At 36.1% G+C, this 26,562-nt stretch overlaps 3 protein-coding genes across 4 annotated transcripts; 1 reads left to right on the forward strand and 2 right to left on the reverse strand.

The window, feature by feature from the left end:
* Positions 1-2,261: 2,261 nt before the first annotated feature.
* On the reverse strand, positions 2,262-5,040 carry psmd10 (proteasome 26S subunit, non-ATPase 10). The gene is made up of 5 exons (XM_084134113.1): positions 4,861-5,040; positions 4,642-4,740; positions 4,265-4,411; positions 2,956-3,122; positions 2,262-2,852 (listed from the first exon to the last, which is right to left on the reverse strand). Exons 1-5 carry the CDS (start codon positions 4,972-4,974, stop codon positions 2,699-2,701), a joined length of 681 nt encoding a protein of 226 aa, XP_083990239.1. The 5' UTR covers positions 4,975-5,040; the 3' UTR covers positions 2,262-2,698.
* Positions 5,041-5,682: 642 nt separating this feature from the next.
* On the forward strand, positions 5,683-7,673 carry nxt2 (nuclear transport factor 2-like export factor 2). 2 transcript variants are annotated; one of them, XM_084134116.1, is made up of 5 exons: positions 5,683-5,815; positions 5,995-6,089; positions 6,807-6,893; positions 6,990-7,134; positions 7,268-7,673. In XM_084134116.1, the coding sequence occupies exons 2-5, from the start codon at positions 6,069-6,071 to the stop codon at positions 7,450-7,452; spliced, it is 438 nt and encodes a 145-aa protein (XP_083990242.1). In that variant the 5' UTR covers positions 5,683-5,815; positions 5,995-6,068; the 3' UTR covers positions 7,453-7,673. The 2 variants fall into 2 exon arrangements, with proteins under 2 accessions (XP_083990242.1, XP_083990241.1); XM_084134115.1 differs by having other exon boundaries at positions 5,683-6,089; positions 7,268-7,590.
* acsl4a (acyl-CoA synthetase long chain family member 4a) lies at positions 7,591-25,847 on the reverse strand. The gene is made up of 15 exons (XM_084134114.1): positions 25,756-25,847; positions 16,939-17,433; positions 15,605-15,782; positions 15,340-15,449; positions 14,505-14,643; positions 14,171-14,321; positions 13,544-13,667; positions 13,351-13,422; positions 13,127-13,266; positions 12,864-13,033; positions 11,987-12,061; positions 10,494-10,685; positions 10,287-10,401; positions 10,006-10,163; positions 7,591-9,308 (listed from the first exon to the last, which is right to left on the reverse strand). Exons 2-15 carry the CDS (start codon positions 17,275-17,277, stop codon positions 9,151-9,153), a joined length of 2,121 nt encoding a protein of 706 aa, XP_083990240.1. The 5' UTR covers positions 17,278-17,433; positions 25,756-25,847; the 3' UTR covers positions 7,591-9,150.
* Between the last annotated feature and the right edge of the window lie 715 nt (positions 25,848-26,562).

Below are 26,562 nucleotides of genomic sequence, written 5' to 3' on the forward strand. Positions count from 1 at the left end.
CCATTGTTTATTTCTATACCAAATGTCATACACTTGCAATGAAGCTAAAAATATAAACAACTACATCATTATGTTGATATCCTATATTTTTACAATAAAACTTACGACAAACATGTCTTCTAATATCCTCAGTTGTTGCGTATACCGAGCTGCATCGAACACATTTGTAAATTACTTTCCTAGAACCCATTGTGCGAGTTCACTTTAATACCACGTGCTTTATATACATGTTGCTGCTGATTGGACGGCAGTTCTGACACACCCACCAAACAAGAGAAAACGTATCTCAAACCCCGTTGCACACCGGTGCACGCCGTTTCCAGGAAACATGACGTTCAACCCGGAAACCGTAGCAAAACGTTGCGCACCGTTTTGAACTTGAACGTGCCCCACGTGACAACTAATTAATCAATAACCATGGTAACAAATGATGAGTGGGAAAATGGAACTGAACTGAATTGAAGAGAAAATTAAACTTAAGGTAAAGATCCATCAGTGGACAAGTGGGGGATTTTGTAGAGACAACACTCCCCATCAAACAGCTCTCAAGGGTGTCATCCTCAAAGAGTTTAACAGAATATATATAAGAATTTGTCATGAACTTGTGTACTCAATGTCAAGAAGGGTCAGAGCAGTATACAGTTATGGACATATGCACTACAATATTACACATTTAATTTAATCAAGGGTGTACGCATTTTAACGCATTTGTATGGAAGAAATGTGATTGAAACTGACATTCTTGAATTCCTTACTACCAGAGAAATTGCTTATCAGTGAAACTAGTGAGAGTCACATATGGGCCATACAGTAATTCAGATGGAATGTAAAGATTGAACGGTTGGATTGTTATCAGTTCTTGTATTTGTTGGTATGGGAGGATATCTGTGGTTTCAACACTTTAGAGTAAAAAAAAACAAAAAACAGCAACATTTTAGGTTTTATGGGACTGAGCTTAAATTTACAGGACAAAATTATGTATTCCATTAAATTATATAATGTTACTATTCCATAAAGTAATAAAACCTATTTTGAACTAACAATCAATGAACCGCTGGATTTGTATTTACCAGCATTAACAAAGATTAATAAATACTGTCACAAATGTAGGCTATTACTCATTGTTAGTTCATGTTAGTTAATACATTAACAAATGAGACCTTATCGTAAAGTGTTACCATTTTATCCCTGTTATTTTGAATGTTCAGCATAGCCCTAATGTTAGTGTAATTTTTCACAATTCCTACAAGCTGCAAGAATGTTTGTGGGAGCGGGCGGTAATGGTCAGAAATCCAGCGGGAGCAGGACTACAGAAACAATTCCCATGCAGGGCTCAGGACAGCCAGGAACCTTGAAGTTAGGATTGACGATCAGTTCAACTTCACAGAGAACATTGCTAGAACTGCCTGGTCCAGCAGGTCTGCCTTATACAACATTATAGGACGATCAAGCCATTACTAGCATGCTACACAACCCAAGCCCAAGCTCTTGTTCCATCCAGGCAAGACTGTAATGCTCTCTTGTCAGGCCTTCCATCATGTGCTGTCAAACCTCTGCAACTGATCCAGAATACAGCAGCGAGTGTTCTTGAAGGAGCCGAAGAGGGAACCTCACATAAACTTGCACTGGTTGCCACTCGCATCAGATATAAAGCACTGATGTTTGCCTACAGAACAACCACTGGCTCTAAACCCCATACCTAAACTTATACTTCACATTAATGTGTCCTCCAGAGATGTACTCATTTATGCCGAGAGCAGTGTATGGCACTATTTGCATTCAGTAAAATCAGAAATGAATACATGTAGGTGGGTAACATGAGACCACATTTTTGTCATGCCATTCATCCACATTTCAGTTTTATGTTCTCAGTTGTTTCAGTTATGCGACCGGAAATCTCAGCAACCTATACACTTCCACACTCAGTAAGATTTTGAAATGTTTTGCATTTTGAAAAGTCACTTATGCTGAACCAAGGCTGCATTTATTTGATCAGAAATACAGTAAAAATGGTAACATTGTGAAAAATGATTACAATTTAAAATGTTTTCTATGAAACAGAAATATTTTGTAATGTTATAAATGTCTTACCTGTTACTTTTGATACATTTAATTTATCCTTGCTGAATAAAAGTATTTTCTTTAAAAAAACAAAAATCTTACTGACCACAAACTTTTGAATGTGTACAAGTCAAGATGAACATGTCTATGTAATCATTTGTGTGTCCTTTTAATACAACACTCAGATATGACTGCACCAATCACCTCTATTCAATAACAATTTATTTCCCATATAAAAAATAAGCATCAAGATGGAAGAATACACTATGGTCTCGTGACCTTCGCACACGGACACAAAACTAGAAATGACATTTTAAGTGACAAATCAATGACAAAATCAGCTTTAGGTTTAACAGAAATAAAGCATTCATGGCTGAACTAGATAAATAATAATCAGAATGTTATGTGTAAGCCTGAAACTCATGCACCCCATAAAAAGCATGAAAAATGACTGACATATCAAGTCATGAGCATTTTAACTACCATAAAGAGAATGCTGATCATAATGTCGTTCTTCAGCAGACATCTTTAAAAGCATTTTTTCTACTGTTTCTTTTAAATACCCTTACAAGTATTCATCATACTTGAACAGCAGCTTAATCAAAAGCTGCGTTGCTCCGTTTCCACTCAGGATCCTTCAGCCCTCTACTACCCGTTTCAACATAGATCCCAAGCCACCTTTAGCCACTTGTAGAGGCGTCATCTTTTCCTTGTTCTCAATGTAGATGCTGGCACCATGTTCCACAAGGAGTTTTGCAGCCTCTGCTCGGTCCTCATCACATGCAAGATGACTGGCAAAAACAATAAAAATAGTTCATGCAGAACAGGTCTGAGGAGGTATCTATACATAATACAATAGAGGAAAAATAACACTAGTGGTTCTGCACTACTTACAGTGGCGTGTTTCCTTCTGAGTCTTGAATGTTGGTAGAAGCGCTCTCTTTCAAAAGAAGCTGAATGAGTCGGTAGTTGCCCTTAGCAGATGCTCTGTGCAGAGGTGTGGATTGCAGTTTATCTGTTGCATTAGGATCTGCACCGTTTTCCAGCAGAATCTGGGCTATCTGTTAAAAAGTACCAGATAATTGTATTATTAATATAAAAGTTTCACATTTTTCAGAAAGATTTTATGTAATAATCTAATATAACTAAAAAAAAAAAAAAAAAAAAAAAAAAAAGAGTTGGCAATATATTAATATGAAACGAACATAATATAATATTAATATAAAAAAAAAAATGTTTCACAATTTTCATAAAAATGTTATGTAGTAATTTAATATAACTCTTTCATTAAAAAAAAGAGCTGGCAATATATTCATATAAAAATTAATATAAGAGAATATTAATATAAAACATTTAACAATTTTCAGAAAAATTGTATGTAATAATTTAATACAACTTTGATTAAAAAAAAGATGGCAATATATTAATTAAAAAAATATAATTTTAATAGAAAATGTTTAAAACATTTCAGAAAAACATGTATGTAATAATTTAATATAACTTTGACAAAGAGTTGGAAATACATTAATAGGAATACAAGATAATATTAATATAAAACATTTAACAATTTTCAGAAAGATTTTATGTAATAATTTGATAGAACTTTGATTAAAAAGAGCTAGCAAAATATATATACAAAATACAAGATAATATTAAAATGTAGAAAGTTTAACTAACTCCAGAAAGATTTAGGTAATAATTTAATATAACTTTGATTAAATTTTTTTTTAAAAAAAATCAAAGTTTTTTTTTATTATTATTATTTTTTATTTTTTTTAACAATTTTCAGAAAAACAAATGTATGTAATAATTTAATATAACTGATTGATAAAAAAATGACCAGGCAATATTAATATAAAACCTGAATAAGATCAAATTAATCTAAAAAAAGTTTCACAATTTTAAGAAAAAGTAATCATTTTATATAACTTAATTTAATATAATGCATGAGAATGCATCTATGCGTATGATACCAGTGCCAAAGACAAATTTCTGCTCTGTGACAAAGTTAAACTAAGTTCAACTAAAGCTAAAACTTAAGCTAAACTCTTTGATAAAAAAGCTGGCAATATGTTCATAGAAATACATAAAATAAATATGAGATCAAATTAATAATATAAAAAGTTTCACAATTTTAAGAAAGATCTTATGTAATAATTGAACCCTCTGATGAAGATAAAGAGCTGACAAATGTAAAATCTACCTCATATCGATCTTTAGATGCAGCGTAGTGTAGTGGCGTACAACCATTCTGGTTCACAGAGTTCAACTGAGCTCCTCTGGATATTAAAGATCTGACAATTTCTTCTCTCCCAGCAGATGATGCTATATGAAGAGGAGTCCAACATGCCTGGAATGACATAACATGGTAAAGAACTCCACCAAGAGGATATGCAGTGAATGACAAAGTATCTTCTACCATCAACACATTTGACTACATAATATTGATGTCTTGCATTAACTGCACTTATAAATGAATTGGAGAGCAGTAATAATAAGGGGTGGGGGGTTTAAAAGCAATAGCATTCACTGACGCAGTATAAGGCTTCTGGAATGTCCCATGAAACAATGCTGACTCACATCATCTTCGATATTCACTTCGACACCAAGATCCAACAGAAACTGCACGATATCCGCATGTCCAGCTGAACAAGCCCAGTGCAGAGCAGTCCTGCAGTCCTGTATGGAGCAGCAACATAGCATATCACTAAAACATCTTAGAGACTCAATGGGAAAACTTCAGTATAGCATCATGCTAGCTTAACCACTGTGCAACAGCACCAACACTTTCTCACTTACCTGGTCTGTTTTCGTCGCTAGTGAGCTGTCAGACAAGACGCAACTTTTAAGTTCTTCAAACTTTCCAGTGTACGCTAAATTACAGATTTCTACATTTGATACGCTTCCCTCCATCTCAGACTTCAGGGAGCACCAATGTGACAAATTCAATTCAACTTACTGGCCCCGCCCAAAACATACAAGCTGCAATGTCATTGGATAAAACAACTTAGCAGCTACTTAGGTGCCGCAGAATGGTGCCTGATTAAAACAAATATACAAAATCTAACAAAAAAGTTCCTAAAATGAAATAAAGACGAGTTACTCGTTACACTTAATAGTTTGTAGGTTACATAATAGCTGTATGATTTTCTTTAGCCAATATAGCCACATTCTTTATATTTAGGGACTTGCAGAATTGCAGATTACTTTTTTTTTTTAAGGATATATGTTTTTTTTTTTTTTAAGGATAACGTTATATGTTGTTGATTATCCTGAAACTACTGTACATTTGTTTAGGCTTTGTGTTTTGCATTTTGGTGTAAAATACAAAGATTGATTATTTGAAATCTATGAAATCCTCCAGGCTTACTGTTGTAGGAAAATGTACTATTTATGCTTATCTTAAGAAGTATGTAAACCTTTTTATTAATTAACAGAATTACAATTTACTAATTTACTTGATAAATATAATTTTACTAATAGAGTCCAGCCCAATTGCCATGCTGAGGAAATCTATAGTAGTGAAATGAATAGTAAAAAAAGAAACATATTCAACCTTTATGTATAAATATTTTTATATTTTCACCCTTTTGTGGTCTTGTGTATTTTGTATTCCCCGTGGAGTTTCCTATTGATTGGAACTATGCTGGGAACTTAGAATGACGGTGTGGTTTTCCAGCGGAACAATAATCGTGAACACAAACACATTTGAGCACATTTTTTTCTCCGATGTTGGATTTGTTTTTCGAAAAAAGTAAGATAACATAATTCTGATATTTTACACACAATATAAGTTACCTTTCGACGTGGGCATAAACTACGATTTAACTTTATTTTCTTACATACCGTAATTGTACACTGTGTTGCTTGCTTTTTTTTAATCTGGCTCGTACATGCATTTTAAATCGCATTAGCCATTTTATGTTTTATCAGTAACTTAGTTTGGATTTCAAACACTTAAAACGACTGAACATCGCAAAGATCGGTTGAGTGTACGTTTAGTAACCATGGCTGCTGCGGCAACGGTGGTAAGTTCATTCATATCAACATTCATTAGTTTAACTAGGGATAGTTCACCCCAAACTTAAAATTCTGTCATTATTTACTCACCATCAAGTTGTTCCAAACATGTATGAATGTCTTTCTTCTGCTGAACATAAAAAATATATATTTTGAAGAATGTTGTGGGGCCCCATTGACTTACATAGTATGGGAATAAAATACTATGCAAGTCAGTGGCCACCGTCAACTGTTTGGTTTCAAACATTTTTCAAAATATCTTCTTTTATGTTGTTCCACATAACAAAGAAATTCATACAGGTTTGTAACAACTTGAGGGTGAGTAAATTACCATATATATGAGGAGTTCCGATAAGTGCCATCTGAAATTTTCTTCTAGAATGATAATTTTTATTAAGCTTGTATATTTAAGTTAAGTAATTTCACTTAAATGATAATTAATAGGTAATTTGCATTGCCATTTAAGTGAAATTATTTAACTTAAATATACAAGCTTTATAAAAATGATCATTCTAGAAGAAAATTTCAGATGACACTTAGAGGCTTTTGCATCTGAACTCTTCATATATATATATATATATATATATATATATATATATATATATATATATATATATATATATATATATATATATTCTTTTAATGAACCATCCCTTCAATCAGAAATCTTAAATAACAATACGTTTATAACTTTATACTCATCAATTCTGTTCGATATTGATCAGGATTTCAGGGCTCAAGTTGATCAGTCATGCAGATACTCGGAGGAATTCGTCAACATCTATTATGACTGTATGGATAAGAAAAGAAGGGTATGCTTAAGTTTAACTTCACTTCATTTATGCGGATTTATTATGTTTATTAGCTGTGCACTTGAAGCATTCTTCATAATGAATGATTGCTTTCAGACTCTGATGAGGCTGTATCTGGACAAAGCAACGCTGGTGTGGAACGGCAATGCTGTCACTGGACAAGATGCTCTCGGCGAGTTCTTCGAGTCTCTTCCCTCCAGCGAGTTTACAGTGCACACTCTCGACTGCCAGCCTGTGCATGGTATGCAAACTAAGACTACAGTTGTTATGCTTTTTCATATTTTGAATTTCATTTTGTATTAATAAAATCTACACCTGTGAATTAAATGTTTATAATTATTCAATCTAATACTATTTAATATTTTTTTTAACAGAACAAGCAACTCAGGGCCAAACTACTTTGTTGGTGGTTACAGCTGGTTCAGTGAAGTTTGAAGGAAACAAACAGAGATACTTCAACCAGAATTTCCTATTAACTGCCCAAGCCTCTCCAAACAGTGACCAGCCAGTATGGAAGATTGCAAGCGATTGTTTTCGCTTTCAAGACTGGGCAAACTGAATTATAGTGTTGATTTATTATTAGTAGTATTTTTTGTATAGCTTTTGTTTTCTTTCTTTTTTGTTAACTCGTTTCAATTGAAGTATGTACTGTAAATAAAAGACAGTTGAAGTGTTTCTAAAATGGAATACCACACAATGAGTAGAAAACGATTTTACTTGTCCCCAGCGTATATTACATACAGTGACTCACAATAAAAATAATAAATAAGCATAATAGAACATTCTACAAGCAAATTTACAATTTCTCAATGCAAACACTTGACTGCTGTCGTTTTGCTTATGGTGGTGATAGGGACCCTGAGGGCCGTGGAGGAAAGATCATTCCAGAAGGGTAGTAGTAACTGCTGAACTTCTTGGATTAATGGCTATTCATTTAACAATGGCTAAAAATCCCTGACAAAAAGAATAGTGCAAATGATAAAATTATTATAAATAAAATACACTTCCTAGAATAAAACAAGCCAAGATGTGACGATACCTGTACAGATCATACTTTCTCAAAATAAAACAAAAATAAACAAGGGTAAAAATGAAAAGTATAGTTTTAACCAAATAAATTAATATAAAGAATACAATATTAATGGCAAAATTCATATTCTGAGGCTAAACTTACAAACAGATTTTTTTTAACTTTATGAATTAAGAATTGAAAACTGATTTAATGACATATTACCAAATATATTAAAAGCCTGCCGAAGTGGAATTTGAAAGATACAAGAGTTTGTGGCAGACAGACACTGTAAGCACAGAAATGAGTGGTTTAAAAAAAGATGACACAGATGTAATACAAACTTAACCGATGTGGCATAAGAGGGGAATACTATTCTGAAAAAAATAAAATAAATCCCTTCATTTAAATTCAGTTTAACAGCACGAATAAGCAATAAAACACTTGCCGATCATGTCAACCTGCCCTGAGTCATTCCATAAGCAAATATGTACTAGCAAATGTGTGGATCATAACAGCAGCAACAACAAAAAGTGTCATTAGTAAATTACAAAGAACATGGTTTGTAACCATTATGAAGACACTAATGCTTAATGCATTGCATGGATGGAGCACACATAATCGAATTATAATTTACAGCCAATAGTCAACGTTTAAAATAGTGACCAATCAGAAGGCACAAAAACATCACTATATATTACTTGCCTCTTAAAAGGAGGCCGAATTCTGCAGTGCAATGACATCACTTCAGCTAGCGGTTTCATTTTTCAAACTATCAAACCAAGCAAATTAACATTTTTTTTAACAAAGAAAATGAAATTTCACACATATTGAAAAAAAAAGCACGAGGTGATGGCAGTATATCGCTGTTGTAATGGTTGAAATCCTCTTTACAAGAGACTCCTTTTGTATACTAAAAGGAGAAATTAGTGGATACTTCATGCTGGATAAGTTGAATATTGTCCCTTGTCCAACAGTTCTCAAGCTACTCAGCTACAACTCTAATTGTAAACTAGTTCACAGCAGAGAGACAACAGATCTCGGAACGAAAAGCCCACAAAGCCCAGGAATAAAAATACAGAAAATACAGGCTTATCAACATTGTTCATCTTCGAAAATCTGTGCGCCTCACTAAACGATGGGCAGTGGTGAAAGTTGTGGCAAAATGTGTTTTTTAACATTTATTGATACACAGCAATGTTGCACGGTGAGGAACTGATGAAGATGTCTTTGGCTGTGATAAAGGTCCTACTTGTGGCCATACATTCTTTCGATATCATTGAGATAGTGGTTCTTCAGTTCCTTCCTCTTCAGTTTGAATGCGTCCGTCACCAGGCCCGTTTCGGGGGTCCAAGGCTCTGGACTCAGATGGACCATGACTGGTATCTCAAAGCGCTGGAGTTTAACTAGAATTATGGAAAGATTATTAGAAGACAAGCTCCGAGATGAAAACATTTCGTGCAATTCCAATATGTACACATTAACTTTCATAAGTTTGGGGTCTGTTTTATTGTGAAATAACTGTAAAATAACTTAAATAATAACTTAGTAATTTTTAAATGTAATTCATTCCTGTGATGGCAGAGCTGAATTTAATATGCTGATTTACTGCTCAAGAAACATTTCTTATTATTACCAATGTTGAAAACAGTTGTGCTTCTTAATATTTTTTGGGAAACTGATACATTTTCACAGGACTCTTTGATTAACAGAAAGTTCAAAAGAACATTTATTTGAAATATAAATATTTTGTAACATTATTTTATAAATGTCTGATACTTTTGATCAATTTAATGCATCCTTGCTGAATAAAAGTATTAATTTCTTTTTAAAAATATTACTGAACCAAAACTTTTGTACATTAGTGCATTTTAAGTAGTCAAGTTAAGGTCAAGTGTGCACGAAGTCTGATGAACTAAACAACCATATAAATTACATACATTACAATAAAATAACTGTGCTAAAAATTCAGACTGGGTGTTCAACAGGCCTTCAGGGGCCTCATTTTAATTAGCTTCAGTAAATGCCTTGATACAGTGACCCCATTTTGAACTATGACACCATGTACCTTTTGCTGCTACAAAACCTGGAAGTAACACTCACTTGAAGTTGCGACTTCTTTAATTTCTCTCAGAACTTCCCTTTCCATAAGTGGGTGGTTGCAAATCTCTTCCCATGTGCCTTCAATGCCCTTCTGATTGGCGAAAGCTGTCAGCTTCTTTTGATTAGGAACAATGAAGCTGATAACGTAGTTCTGGTCACTGGTGGGCAGAGAGAGAGAAAAAAAGAGGTCTGTATACAGTACGTCTGCTGTTCTAAAGAGAGGACCTTTTGTTAGGGTCAGTAACATCCCATATGCGTCAGACAAAGCTGAGTGTACGAACCTGTTTGCGTAAGCGCAGATGTTGTCGATGAGAGAGCAGTTCTTCAGAGCTGACTCAACTTTGCCTAAAGAGACGTACTCCCCAGCTTGAAGTTTCACAAGGTCCTTTTTGCGATCTAGGCGTTACAAAATAATACGATAGATAAAATAAATGTGTGATTTTGATTCAACCAGGAAACAAGACTTGTGATGCTGAATCTAGACTTACCAACAATCTGAAGACAGCCATCAGGGTGCATCTCTCCTACATCACCAGTGCAGAACCACCGCTGTCCGTTCTGATCCACATTGAAGTCGTCATTATTACAGCTCTCACTCCTGTAGTAGCCCATGGTTACATTAGGACCTCCGATGAGGATCTCACCACGTGGATGAGGCTTGTCATGCTTTGTATAGCCACCTGAAAGAAAGGATATGATGAGAATTACGACCGCTGTAACAAGAACTAAAAGATAAAGGAACAGTTCACCTGAAAAACCCTCGTGTCATTTCAAATCTGTATGCCGATATTTAGTTTCTTCCATAGAACACAAAAGCAGACCATTTTTGCCCAGCTCATCATGCAACAACACTTCATAGAGAAACGGATTGTAATTCAAGCCATTATTCACTGATACTCTTACCAGCAGTGTTATTTTAGCATCTATTGTTATATTGTTATATTTATTTACTATTATAGTATTTATCAATACTTTTAATCATCTTTTATTTTTATATTTTCAGTTTTCATTTTAATTTCAGTAATTTTGTTAAATTTGCTTTTGTCTTTTTGTTTGTATATTTCTATTTCTATTTAATTTATTTTTATTACAGTTTTAGTAATTCTATTTCTTCAACTTGAACATCATTTTAGTCCAAGTTTTCCATGTAAATTATGACACCAAAAACAATACAAAGCATTTTTTTAGTCTAGATGCCATCAGATTACTTATTATTAGATGATGCACAATATAAAGGCCACCATATCGGTATCGGCCGATATATGTCCATTTTTAATGTTATCGTTATCGGCCCGAAAAAAAAAAAAAAATGTCCGACACATTAAAGTCGATTAATAATAGATTATTTCCTTCAGCTGAGACACTTCAGATGTGCACTGTTCACCATGAAGGTTTTGTAGTGCTTGAAATATGATTGAAATACAGTGCAAGTTTGTCAAATAGGCTACATAAAATTATAATGAGAACATATAATTGTGTTGGACATGGCTTTTAATGGTGAGACACTTATTTTTGCAATCAAGCTCTCAAAAAATATATAAAAACTTGAATTTAGATTTATCAGCCAACATATTGGTTATCGGCTATCAAATATAAATAATTATCTGTTATCGGTACTGGCCAAATTTTTCATATCGGTGCATCCCTACTTATTATGCAATATTACATTTATGCATTTGGTAGATGCTTTTATCCTAGTGACTTGCACTGCATTAGTGTATACATTTGATCATTATCAGTTCATGAATTCCCAAGGAATTGAACCCATGACCTTGCGACTGATTTCGCCATGTTCTACTGTTTGAGCTACAGTAATGCTGAAATAGAAGCAAGCAGTTTTTTTTTTGTTTAATTTGTGCTCTGCAAAAAAGATAACAGCATACAGGTTTGGAGCAACCTGAAGGTGAGTATACATACTTTTTAGTGGACTATTTCTTAAGATATTAACAAGTAGCTAAATGGAATAGGGTACATGACCAACCTTCAGCCCAGTCTTTGAGTTTGACCTCACAGCAGATCAGAGGAGAACCTACTCGTCCTGTGCTATAGTCTGCAACTGCACAACAAAGAAAACAGATGTCATCATTACATCCACGGTCACAGCTTGAAACATTAGGACAAATATCTCTGAAGATATTCCAAAACCAGAGTGTGTCTATTTACACTAAGTGCAAATAGCCCGCCTTGTTGGCAGAGGCTATTGACATTAACTCCGCCCACTAATGTCTGGTTGGGCCAAACGAAATTACGGAAGAAACCGGATTGTCAACAGTAGCAACAGTGTAGGGTAAGAAGCGTGGCAGATCATTTTTATGCAAATCGACCAGAGTTCATATCCGCCTTTTGCCGAAGTTGCTCAACTCACTTTTCCCATCTCACATCAGATCGGAAAGGAATTTATTTTCAATAAAAATGTATTTAATAATAGTGTTTATCGGTTAGGGTTAGGAGTAGGTGTAGGGAGGGCTTTATTGTCCCAATAAGGCAGCATCCATTTATTCGATGTTATTATTGTAGACCGTTTAATGTACAACAACACTGAGGTGAAAATAGTACCCTATCTGCCACTATTTATAACCATAAATAGCATCTATCTACTAACACTTATTGCAAATACTGCTATTTTCACATAGTGTAAATAGAATCTATCGCTATTTTCACTTGGTGTAAAAAAAATCTATTTGCTACTTGCACTTTGTTTAAATGGCAATAAATTATATTTACACTGTAAATAGCAGTTATCGCTATTTGCACATAGTGTAGATAGCGGCTGCCTTTCTAAATATAATTCTACAAGTAATGATAAAACGAACAGTGATAGGTTGGAAAAGATGTTCAGATGCATCAGGACTACTTGCCTTCGGTTATAGTGCCTGCTCCACAGGTCTCAGTAAGACCGTATCCTTGACCAACAGGACAGCAGAAACAGATGTTCATGAAGCGCTGAGTGGCGGTAGACAGAGGAGCTCCTCCGGACAGCATCATACGCACATTCCCACCCAGCAAAGATCTGACTTTCTTAAACAAACTGAACACATCGAGGAACAAAGATGATTAAAACTCCAGACTCATTAACAAGAGCAATGTGATTAAATGAAGGCCTATTTTCATCTCGTCTTACATATTGCACAGGGGAGCATCGTAACCCTTCTTGATCTGCTCGAGCTTGTAGTCATAAGCCAGTTTGAACAGGGTTCTCTGAACGCAGCTCATCTCCTGCACCTTGCTCATGACGTTCTTATTGATCCGGTCCATTATTTCCTGACAGAAGAAACGAAAGTGTCAGATTTTAACATGATTTAAGTGAACAAAGCAAGATGATCATTTTAGAAGAGTCCGACTTACAGGTACGGCTGCCATTAGAGTAGGTTTTAGCACGCTGCAGTCACCTTTACTTCCCTTCTTAATTTTGGTTGACTACAAAGCAGAAACAAGCAATTCAATCATCTGAGATTAACATATTTTGTAAAAACCTCACAAATCTGTGGAAATGTGGGACTATATTTATCTGATCCAGTAACAAATTGAAGTGCTGTACCTGATCAGACAGCGTTTGTGGTGTGGAATAGCCGATCCTGCAGCCGTATGTCACACATGAGATCTCAGCCGTCATTTCCAGGACATGAGCAAGAGGAAGATATGCAATATACGTATCCTTTGGTCTGTGGAAGCATAGAGACATTTTAATGTCAGGCACTTTTGCATTGCAGTGTTGCACTGCAACAGTTGTGTTCCGGAAGTAAAAAATTCCATTAATTTTCTCTATTGAGGAATTGATTTTTAACTATAACTTACGAAGCGTTAAAGAGAAACCTACTGTAAGCTATGAGGTTGTTAATCGATGCTATTTTTGAAGTCATCAGCCTGCATTATTTCAATCTATTTTTTAAATAATCATGTTTAACAGCAGAATTATTGTTTAAAAACTACATTACCCACGAGTCTGCAAATAAATGTTCGATTTTCAAATACTTTTTTGCTTCAAATAAATTCACTGCATAGCTGGTTTAATTGGTTAATGGCTTATAAGTCTATACGGTTTTTTTTTTTTTTTTTTTTTTTTTTTAATCCTTATGGGGAAAATGAATGGGAAAAATAATTCCAGAACCAAGACCACTGAAAAAGTAAGCGGCCACTGTTGCATTCTATTGATCATTATACACACCCCAATCCAGGTATCCTTTCGCACTGGCCTGCCATTCCAGCAATCAGGTTACTGTGGATGATCATCACCCCTTTAGGTCTCCCGGTGGAGCCGCTGGTGTACATAATAACAGCGAGGTCTGACGGGATGGGCTTCACTATTGGTATGTTCACTGCAACACAAAGCACACATTATTTTCTTCTCTGGTGATGGAGATCGCAAATCGCTCAATCGATATTGTGTGGGTGAACGGAGGGTAAACTACAGGCAATCTGTGAAAAGGTTAATTAGCATATAAATAAAATGTCAACTGTAAAGTCTGTGCTATTTATAAGATGTATCAAAGCGTTCTTACGGTTTTCTGGCTTGGCTCCCAGCTCTTGCACAGAGTCCATGCTGTGGATCTGGATGCCCTGTGGAAATCCTGCTGTGCTGATGCCCTTCTTGTCCACATAGATGATGTGCTTCAGATTGGGCATTTGAGGAAGAACACTCTGTATGGGAATAAGGTGAAGAAAACATATTTTTCATTCAATGTTTCCATAATTTAAATATTTCAAATGGCAGGGTAAGTAAAGCCAGCTGGCACTGGATGTCAACTCCAACTTTGGACAGATGATGAATTTTGCTTACTTAATACCAACAAAATGTCAACATGAGCTGTTGTCAGCGTAATGTCAAATTGTCCTGACATTGAATTTTGGTCACCTGACATCTATATTAACCAAATATCAATGTCTTATGATGTTGGTGGCCCGCTGGGAAATTTTAAATTACAATAGGGCCTGACGGGGCATTACTGTTAAACCCTGTGGTGTTTCTTACAGAACTTTTTTATTGGGTCAAACATGAAGATTTGAGATTCAGTCAGTGAGTCAGATCTTTCAGACAGATTCAGTGAAGATTTCATCGCTGATTCAAATTGACAACTCATTAGTACATTTTTGCAACGGTTTATAAGCACAAGCTAACAAGAGTCACTTGTTTGATTGTAGTTTATACTGCACTGGTTTTGAGTGGAGCTAGCAAAGACGATGCAATTGAAAACAAGCGTCGGCTGTGTTCAGGCATTGATTAATTGACTAAGTTCATAACTCATCTAATAGTTATTCTTTTGCCTTGGATCTGTAATATAGTAAGTAAACTGGATTGTTAGCAACATGTTTTCGGCCTTTGACTAACAAGCTTACCTTCAGTTTGGTTTCCAGCAGTTCTACACTGGTGACCAGGTGTGTAACTCCACACTCATTCAATCCGAAAGTCACTGCCTCTTCTCCTAGAGTCGCATAGAAGGTGACCACTACAAAAACCACATGAAACACAGGTTAACAAAAGAAGATGAAGATTAAACAACACATTCATTCAATTTTGGGATGTCACAGAACATCTGAGTCATCACAAGAAATTAAGGGATAAAACCTATGACTCATATGAAATATTTTTCTGTTTCCTTACATGGGAAATTGCGTCTGAAGCAGGTCTGAGCTGTGATCATCCACTCTGCCCGCGTCTCACAGAAAATTGCGATGGTGCATTTTGGCTGTTGGCCTAGTGCTGACAGTCCACTCCCAAACTGACTGACCACAGTGTCCATCTCCTCATAGGACAGCCATTTATAATCACCCTGAATTAACTGCCAAGACAAAACCATCAAACACCTTCATACTAACAAATATATTATTCAACAAGGAGTTTATTTTTCTCCAACAAATTATGATTTTTGCAATGTTCACACTGCATTTGAATGTGGACCAAATGTTTTTTTATTAGGATGACAGTGTGAACAGCAAAAAGAACACTAATACACACACATTTTCTATATATTTTTCTACGTTTAATTCACAATTATATGCATGGAAATAAACCAGATGTGGCAGGTGTTTTTCCAGTGAGAATTCACTGTGAACTATCGGGTAGGAATTTATGTAAGTTCTATGTCAATTTAACCCAATTTCATTGTTGTGAAAAATAAATGAAGTTGAAAATTTCACTATATCAAGTATTACACGGCAAGATGGAAAAAGTTATGAATGTACTTCAACACTAGAAAATGCCAATACAAGCTGTTCAAATGTTATTCTATTTTCATATAATAATAAAATATGATTTATATATAAATATAAAAAATTAACATATATAAATGCATGCATATCCATAAATATAATATTAATATACAAGTTAATATTCAAAGGAATATTAGGAATATAAAGGAATACACTACCTCTTAATTTGAATTATTACAAAAAAACATATATATATATATATATATATATATATATATATATATATATATATATATATATATATATATATATACACACACACACATTATATATATATATATACACACTTTTTTTTACTTTCTATTAATCAAATAATCCTGAAAAAAGTATTATGGTTTCCACAATATTATTAAACAGCAGCAAATCAGCATATTAGATTGATTTCTGAAGGATCATGTGACACTGAAGACTGGAGTAATGATGCTGAAAATTCAGCTTTGCATTACATTACATTTTAAAATGTATTCCAATACAATAGATAAAGTCACACAATACTATTCCACAGTGTTACAGTTTTGACTGTATTTTTGATCAAATAAATGTAGCCTGGGTAAGCATAAGAGACTTCTTTCAAAAACGGTTACACTTTTGAACGGTAATGTAGAATTATAAATAATATAATATGTCTGACGTGAGCCAAATTTGAAAAGGTCATGAGAAGATTTAGGTCAGCAGAAAATGTTAAATCTAGGCAATTTTCTTGCAGTGTGATCACAGAATATGTACCTTTTTGAAAACTTTCCCATTCGGTTGAGGCTCATTTTCTTCACTCAGAACTTCTCGGGTTCCCAGGCAGTCCGCTTTACCGAAACGCTGCACCGCATAGTCAAACAGCTTATCAAGAGTGTCTTTTCCAGGTAAGTCCACCGTGACCAGGGAGTCGAAGTGATCCACCGAACGATATGGTCCATCCGCCTGACCGGTGGTTGACTTGGATTTGAGCCTCTTTGCCAGGACTTTCTTTTCCTGGGCTCCAGTCAGGAAGTACCATGGCAGAAAGCTTAAGAGGGAGTAGAGCCACACCACTGTGTGTACTGGGAACAAGAGAACGGTACTCAGGTCCATGCTGAGAAGCTGGAGGGGACTGAAAGATGAAGGGATCAGGCCAAGCCTGAGGTAGAGTCAGTTTGTTGTTCTGTGTCCAACTGAGGATCGAAGAATCGGAATCAAAGTTCAGAAAGAGTGGGGAAGTGTCCAATATGTGGTTCCAAAATGTGCAACCTGGTGAGAATGACAGTCAGAAATAGAGGACATTTATTATATTCAAGTGTACTCAACCAAAGCACAGTACCCTACTTTGCCTTGCTTAGGTTAGGTTTAAAAGATACTTAATATTCAGTAATATAATCGAATTGACTGCACTGACACTATTGGATGAAAACAAAACTTTCTACACAAAAACATCTACACTGTTTTTGAAATTAACTAAATCGATATTAAAGCTGAATAACGACACTGTCGTCTTCAGTGGAGCTGCTCATTATGGAATGAAAAAATAAAAAAGGTAACTGACTTTTTATCTAACAATTCTGAATCTTTTTTCTCGCAAACTTCATAATTCGCGATTGCAAGTTTATATCTCATAATTAAGAGAAAAAGAATTTAGAAGTCAGAATTGCAAAACGTTTTTGCCTCATAATTGCAAATTTATATCCTGTAAGACTTTTTTTTTTGCCATTTAATTCTAAGTTTTTCTTTTTTTTTTTCAGAATTGTGAGATTCGGAATTCTGAGGGGAAAAAAGTCAGAACTCGCGATTAAAATAGGTTACTAACTTTTTATCATAATTCTGACTTAGTATCTCAGAATTCTGAAATGTAAACTCGCAATTGCGAATTATAAAGTCTGAATTGTGAGATTAAAAAGCTGCAATTTTGTTACTTTTAATCCTGTGGCAGAAACAAGCTTCCATAGCTTATAGCCAAATTGAACTAATTTCATAATTGATGAACATTACAGTTATTGAACTGAACTGAATCAACACTGAACTGAATAATGACACTCGTATCTTCTATAGAGATGCTTTACAGCAGAATGAATTTCTCTCATTTATTGAAGTTTAATGGTCATTACTTCCTGTTCATCATTATGAAGCTGCTTTTAAACATTCTGTATTATATGAAGTACTATATAAATAAAGGTGACGACATTTCTATGAGAAAGAGCAAGTTTGAGGCTTCAAGCGGACCAGTTTGCATTCAGTCGGACACTTTAATGAGAAAAGTAAGGCTTGTTAAAGCACAGTCACATGTGCTGCGGAAAAGACACATTCCAGGCCAGTGAACAGTGTCTCTCTGGTTCACATTTAATTGCACTAGTATGAAGTCAGAAACACCCTGCGAGGGCGGCCGTAGCTTAAAGACAGGGCGGAAGAACAAATGAACAATCAACAGTGTGTATTAAGGCACATGTTTACCACACATCTAGCTTTTGGAGATTATGTTTGTGTAAAACTTGATACACTCATATCTAGTGTTCCTGTTGCTGGTACAGTCATGGATTAGTCTAGATTTCAAGGAAACACCCAAAATTATCAAATAAAACCATAAACAAATCAGTTTCCTTGAGTTATCTCCGTCATTAGCCACGTAGGTGAACTCTGTCTTATGGCTTCATCACAGGCATAAGGTCATCTCTTGATCAAATGACTGGTGTCAGATTAAGGAAGTAAAAATGAGTTACTCATAGACGGATACAAGAAACGACTTCAACCTAACACTAATGCTACAACCTGTACACAAAGACCTAAGTAAATTTGCATAGTTTTGCATAGTCACGTTGCTGTGCTAACAAACTGTGCATTGTCTATGAAATTAGATCCTTCAAGTCACAGCTGACAGTGAAGACAAGTGTGACCATCTGCACGGGCTGTTAAAAAGTATCAACAAATGGCACAAGGTTATTGTAGGACATAGTCCACTGACTCAGATAACCAAAGCCCTCTTATTATGGCAGTTAGTAATCTCTCTCTGTTTGTTTAGGCTGACAACATTTTGGGGTACAGACACCAAGTCATGATCAATCCTGGTGAAACGGCACATGACGTTGACACAACCCACAGCCTGATTTACAGTTCAGTAATGCAAGAAATTCCAATGCAAGAAAGACAACAAACTAGTGGTCAGATAATGTTTTTAGTGACTTTAACAGTGATTGTTTTTAAAGGTTATTACGTGTTCAATGACAGAAAAGGTAATCTAAATGTAAAATAGGAAAAATGAGCATCTACAATTAAATATACATTATTAAAACATTCACATAACTTCACAGTAGGGCTCTGCACTATATTGAAACATTGTTAATGTACATATCGCAATATGCATATTGCAATGGCTTGAGATATCTGCAAGATTTTAATAGGCTATACTTCAAAAACTTAAGTTTTAGGTTGAAAAGTCAGTTTTAGGTCGACGCATATAGCAGCAATAGACTGGTAACGCAACTGTTACTTGCGTGTGACTTGCTTGACGTTAATAAGAGTTGTTAAGCGCAATAAGCTGCGGAAAACAACTCACTGCGATACCGTCAGACACACACACCTGAAGCCCGCACGCAGAAAGGTGACTCTCAGACAGCGTGCGATCCCAAATTCAGTTCCATTTTGCGGTTTATTGCACTCAAATGGTCAAATACACACACACAGTTATGTCATGTTGAGAATTCATGTAAACAGTCGGTTATGTCTTAACGTAAGTGAACGTCAACAATTAGAAATGAAATCGGATGCGTGTCAAAAGGATCCATAAATTAGGTCTTAAAGTGACAGCAGCCTAATACAGTAAATCTGCTACTGTATGTCAAATAACTAAAGAAAAAGAGGAAATCGCTCACTGCTCTTGACTGAATAACTTTTGTAGATTTATAATGGATCAGTGTATATTAGAATTTGTATTGATGCTTTCTTTTTATATTGGTTGTTTAATTTTCAGTTTTTAAGAATGTTTAAATATAATTTACATTTATTTTTAACACTTAAAGCAATATCGCATCACATATCGAATTTTCCTTCAAAATCGGGCAGCTCTACTTCTTACCTGGGACATATTAATTACAGCTCTACCCTTGCTCATGCAAAGTTAATTGCATTAACCAGTAACAAATTAACTTATAAAGAAACAAAAAGACACACCCTAGCAGTATGGCGGCAGTGTTGATGAGAGCCGCTGGTGGAGGCTCGGCTTGCCCCCGTATAAAACCTGCAATTTATAAAACGGATAATGGGAAGGTGATAGTGGAAGATGAACTGTTAAATTTCATCGTGGTTAAAATGAAGACGTTAAGCCATGATGAGATTGTTTTGCTAGCAACTAATAACTTTTCATCTGAGTGGATAGAGGAGTCCAAGCGGCTTTTGTTTGATGTATGCCCGGATACCACGCTACGCTGTATCGGACACAAAGGCCCACAGAAGGACGTGAATAATATCAAGGCCTGTTTGAAGGTTTTAAATGAGTGTGGTGAGAATATTCCGCGGTTTGTTTCACATTATTTGGATGAACTGCCACCTGTGGGATTTGGCCATATGGATGCCTCGGCGTTGCTTAGCCGAATGGAGCAACTGAACCAAGAAGTTTCTGGCCTGAGGAGGGCATTGCAAATACAGGCAGAAGTGGGTGAAAACTTGGGGACAATTGTTGCGACCATGGATCGCCGAGTGACAGCGGTGGAAACGCACTGCACATCGGGTTATGATATAGGGGCTGATGACATCGCACGTGAAGGGATGTCGGGGCGTGCAGGCCCTGATCGACAGGAGGAGTTAACAACGTCTCCCGCAGGGAAGTCTTGTCACCTGGGTCTGGATGCTGAGATCGCCAGTAGCTCATGTGGGGGGGTGAAGGGACTGGAGGGTTCCGCTCAACAGCAGGAGCTCCTGGATGTAGCAGTAACATCGCCACGATCACAAATACAGTCCTCACAGTGGAGCGTTGTTGTGAAAGAAGGTCGCAAAAAGTCGGGGTCCCTTAAAGGAACTGTGCCACGGAAATCCCACAACAAGCAAAGTCACCTTAAACGTGGGCAGAGGAATGTGGGAATAATTGGAACCGGTACTGAGAGCAACATTGGAGTGGTGAAAACAAAGTTGGTGAATGTGTTTGCCACTAGATTTTCTCCCACGCTGGATGCAGACACGCTACGTGGATATTTATCTGAGAAACTGGAGAATGGAATAGTGACGTGTCGGAAGATTGAGACGGCCCATAGCAGGTATGGCTCATTTCACATTACTGCTGAATGTAATAATGTTGCTGATATATACAATCCAAAACTCTGGCCCGACGGGACTTATGTTCGCCGCTATTATGAGGCCCGTGGCTCCAAAGTCTTGGGCAATGAGCGGGGTGGTGAACTGAACTGTCTTGGTACACTTGTAGCTCCGCACGGGAGTCAGTCTGCAGTTGCTGCTATGTAATTAATTCATCTATATGAACATTTGTGTCGCGTCTTATAATGCGCGTGGATTGCGTGTTGGCCACAGTGATACTGATAAATCACGCCGTGTCGTTGTGGACAAATTGATGGAGAGATGTGACATTCTGTGTGTCCAGGAGACGTTCCTTGCTAAACAAGAACTGGATGGATTAAATTCCCTGCATAGAAACTTTCATGGAGCGGGTGAATCAACAACAGACTTAAGTGCTAAAGTTGTCCGGGGGAGAATTCCTGGGGGGGTTGCTACGTTGTGGAATAAAAAATATGATCAGTTGGTCAATGTTATAAGATTGGGAGTTGATTGGGCCATTGGTATTGAGCTGTGTTGTAATGACATGAAGATAATAATTTTGAATGTTTATACGCCATATGAGTGCATATATAATGAGGATGAGTACCTCAGTAGATTGGCATTTATCATGTCTTTTATTCAGGATAATTCATCCACCTGTATATATGTTTTAGGTGACATGAATGCTGACATTTCTGATGCAAAATCTTCATTTGGTAATCATTTATTGCAGTTTTGTACAGACAGTGGATTAATTTTATCTAGTAAGGTACTATTACCAAATGATAGTTATACTTATATCAGTGAGGCCTGGCACTCTACTTCCTGGCTAGATCACTGCCTTTGTACAGTGGATGCCCATGACTCCATTGAGATAATGAAGATTGAGTATGATCTGGCTATTACGGACCATATACCCTTTTTTATGGTGTTGAACACGGGCACTATACCGGTGTTGTTGCCTGTGGACAATGGCATTGATGTAGAGAAAATAAATTGGTCAAAAAATTTCTAAGCAAGATCTTAATAGGTATGCTGATCATTCAGATGCTTTGCTGGCCAATATTGAGGTCCCAAATGATGCCTTATTGTGTCGGGATATGAATTGTAAGAATGTGCAACACTGTAAGGCTTTATGTTCCCTGTATGAAGCTATTGTGGATTCTCTCAGTATTTCGAGTAGGCCTCTATATAAACCTAGGAAAAATTTGTGCATTGTTAAGCCGGGGTGGAAGGAACACGTAGAAGAGCTTCATGTAGAGGCTCGTAATGCTTTTAAAAAATGGGCTGAGTCAGGCAAAAGTAGGCATGGCCCCTTGTTTGAAACAAAAAAAAGCACTAATGCCAGATTTAAATGTGCACTTCGCTATATTAAAAGAAATGAAAACATTATGAGGTCTGATTCACTGGCATGGAAGCTGCAAAATAATAATGTTAATGATTTCTGGAAAGAAATTAAAACTATTAATAATTGCAAAATATCTCTTCCGTCTAATATAGATGGTGTGAGTGGTCCTGATGAAATTTCACAGTTATGGCGGAAACATTATTGTGAACTACTAAACTGTGTAAAAAGTAATCTGTCTGTGGTGGATAATGTGGAGTATAATGATGATGTTGTTATTACTTCTTCTGAAATCCATGAAGCAATATTGAAGCTAAGAGATAATAAGGCATGTGGTCCGGACCATATTACAGCCGAACATCTTAAACTTGCCAGTAAGAAACTGTGTCCTTTGGTGGCTATGTGCTACACAGGGTTTTTTGTTCATGGAGAGTTACCTGATTCTATGCTGTCTGTTGAGCTGGTACCTGTTATCAAGGATAAAGTGGGGAAGCTGAATAGCTCAGATAACTATAGGCCAATAGCTTTGGCCAGTGTTATGTCAAAAGTGTTGGAGACAGTTATTTTGTGTAGACTTGAGAGGTACGTCCTGTCTACGGATAATCAATTTGGTTTTAAACGAAAGCATGGTACTGATTTATGTATTTTTGCACTAAAGGAAATTTTAGATAGATATAATAAACAAAATTCCACAATGTTCTTGTGCTTCATTGATGCCTCTAAAGCATTTGACCGTGTTAATCATCAAAAATTGTTTTTAAAATTGATTAAAAGTGGGGTTCCAGGTTATTTGATTAGAATCTTGGTCTATTGGTATTCTCATCAGACAATGAGAGTTAAATGGGGGAGTGTAACAACGGCTCCTTTTAAAGTGACCAATGGGGTTCGACAGGGTGGAATTTTGTCTCCTTTTCTTTTTAATGTGTATATGAATGATTTGTCTATGATTTTAAATGTTTGTGGTACAGGTTGTAGGGTTGGTGACTCACTAATTAATCATCTTATGTACGCTGATGACTTGGTCATTTTTAGCCCATGTAGTGCTGGTATACAACAGCTTTTGAGACTATGCACACAGTATGGAGTAGTTTTTGATATAAAGTATAATCCAAAAAAGAGTAAAATTATGACTATAAGAAGTAGAGAAGATAAATATTCACATTTCCCTGATTTTTATCTATCTGGTACTGTACTTGATGTATGCACAGATATTACATATCTTGGACATATTATTGCAAATGACCTGTCTGATGACAAGGATATTTATAGGCAGCGTCGTAAGCTGTATGTGCAGGCGAACATGTTGTGTCGTAAGTTTAGTATGTGCTCTGTCCCTGTGAAGATTTCACTCTTTAGAACATACTGTACACCGTTGTACACTGCCTATCTGTGGTGCCGTTACAAGCAAGATAGCATTAGAAAGCTCACAGTAGCTTATAATGACAGCATGAGGCTGCTGCTAAGAGTTCCAAGAGACTCCAGTGCAAGCCATATGTTTGTTAGTGCCGGGGTACCTACCTGTGCTGCAGTCTTGCGTAACTTAATGTTTAGATTTATGGGTAGGGTGTCTGAGTCAAAAAATGACCTAATTGCTGTGTTAACTAACCCTAGACGAAGTTCTGTAAGACTGTCGTCCAGACTGTGGAACCATTGGGGTACATGTCTGTATGTTAGACATTGAACACGGTGTGTTTTACTATGTATGTGTTTTTGTGTATGTGTTTTTTAATATGTATGTGTTTTGTATTGAATTATGGATCCCTCTGGGTCTGGAAATAAAAGTTTATTATTATACAAACACTGATGCTGACTGGATAATTTTTTTTATCTACCCTAATGAGTTGAAACCTGTACAAAGGTTAAACTCAATCTGAAGCCTTAAATCCTGGTGAGAGTGGTCAGTGAGCTGGACAGCCAATAATATGCATCCCTCCAGCTCACCCCACTCACGGACCAGATCTTCAGCAGGTGGACAGACACACAGCAGACGGGAATAGAATGATTGGATCCTGGATCTGATCCCATTATCTTTGTATCTTTTACAAACTGACCTCTGTTTACTAAAAGGTCACCTTATGGCAAGTTGACCTAATTGCACACTTTCAAAGTTTACATCAATACTACAACAGACTGAGTGGTTGTGACAACGATTCCTTTACAAATATTAGCATAATCCATTGATGAGGTTGTCATGTCATCAACACCTTCGAAAGTCCAACTTTCTGTTCACACAACGAGTTGACGTGTACTTTTAAACGATTTAAAGGTCAGATAAAGTAAGAACTACCATACAACACTGATTAGACTGTAACAATAGACTGATTTCGATAATAAAAGCTATATAAAACCTACCACCACTAATATATTTGCACTTTGCACCAATTTCTGCTCCAAATATTGCACCAAATATGCTCAAAATGCCGCCTCGAGGCACGACGCAGCTCTTATGATTTGAGACACAACACACACGTGTTCCGTCCGTCACCGTGGAAACGGCGCAGTTTGATGAATGAAACACGTTTAATTTCAACCACATCGCTTTGATTACTAGAATCCGGCAAAGCTCTTCTATATCGCTAGTGTGATCATTTGAATGTGATGTCGATGATGGTGGCGCTCTTTGTCGGATGCGAATTGCGAACGTCACAACAACATCATCATCATCATCATCATCACGAGAGGATGCCAAGACATGCTTTTCCATCACCTAGCCTCATATCGATTAATTCTGTACTAAAAGTCAATTTACACACTTTAATTGTCATTCAGACCTAGTAATGACGTATGATATTCAGATTTGATGAAGTACCCTGATGTTAGCCAGCTAGCGCACCCTTTATCTTTCATTCATCTATAAAGTCGCAGTAAACAAGTAAACAATGTAAAAACAATCCCCTCGTAAAGAAGCTCTGAGGTATTAAGATTATAGTAGTGTACGAGTAGCTGATTAGAAAATGATGGCCGTTAAATCTTACCGGCGTTTAGTCTCTTGCCTCCAGAGCCGGATCGACTGCTTGAGTTTCTGCCTGCCAAGCGCAATGACCGACAGTTACCTCCAGCGCGTGCTGTTACACCCGGAAATATTGCGTCATCTGACTCCATATTTTTCAGCCAATAGTCGTCTAGATAATGAGCAAAAGCGCATCATTCACTTCCCGTTGCTGTTGGTGCACTTCAGGTCACGGCTACAATGGTTCTAGTGATAATATTAGTTATAATAAATTAAAATGGCAAGGTCTGTGGTTTCATAAGTAATGTAGTCTATCTTTTTTTCTGTGAAAAATTGTAAAATCCATATCATATTCTAGACAGTAAAGTAAGAGTTGGTGGTGTTTTGGGATAATTGAACTCAGGAAGTAATATTAAAATACTATTCTTGATCTGTAGTAAAAAAAGAAAGAAAAACAGTAGCACTTTTGACAATAAGGTCTCATTCGTTAACATTAGTGAATGTATCAACTAACATTAACTAACAATGAGCAATACATTTGTTACAGTATTAATCTTTGTTAACGTTAGTTAATATAAATAGTTGTTCATTGTTTGTTCATGTTAGTTCACAGTGCATTAACTAATGTTAAAAATTCTAATTTAGATTTTAATAATGTATTAGTAAATGTCGAAATTAACATTATCTAAGATTAATAAATGTTGTAGAAGTATAGTTCCTTCTTAGTTCATGTTAACTAATGAACCCTTATTGTAAAGGGTTACCAAATAAACTATTGTAGTATATGCAAAGCATCAGAAGGATCACTGGAAATTTGTTACAACCAGTGTTG

This window comes from Abramis brama (genome assembly GCF_963993115.1).
Source record: "Abramis brama genome assembly, chromosome: 13".
Classification (NCBI taxonomy): domain Eukaryota; kingdom Metazoa; phylum Chordata; class Actinopteri; order Cypriniformes; family Leuciscidae; genus Abramis; species Abramis brama.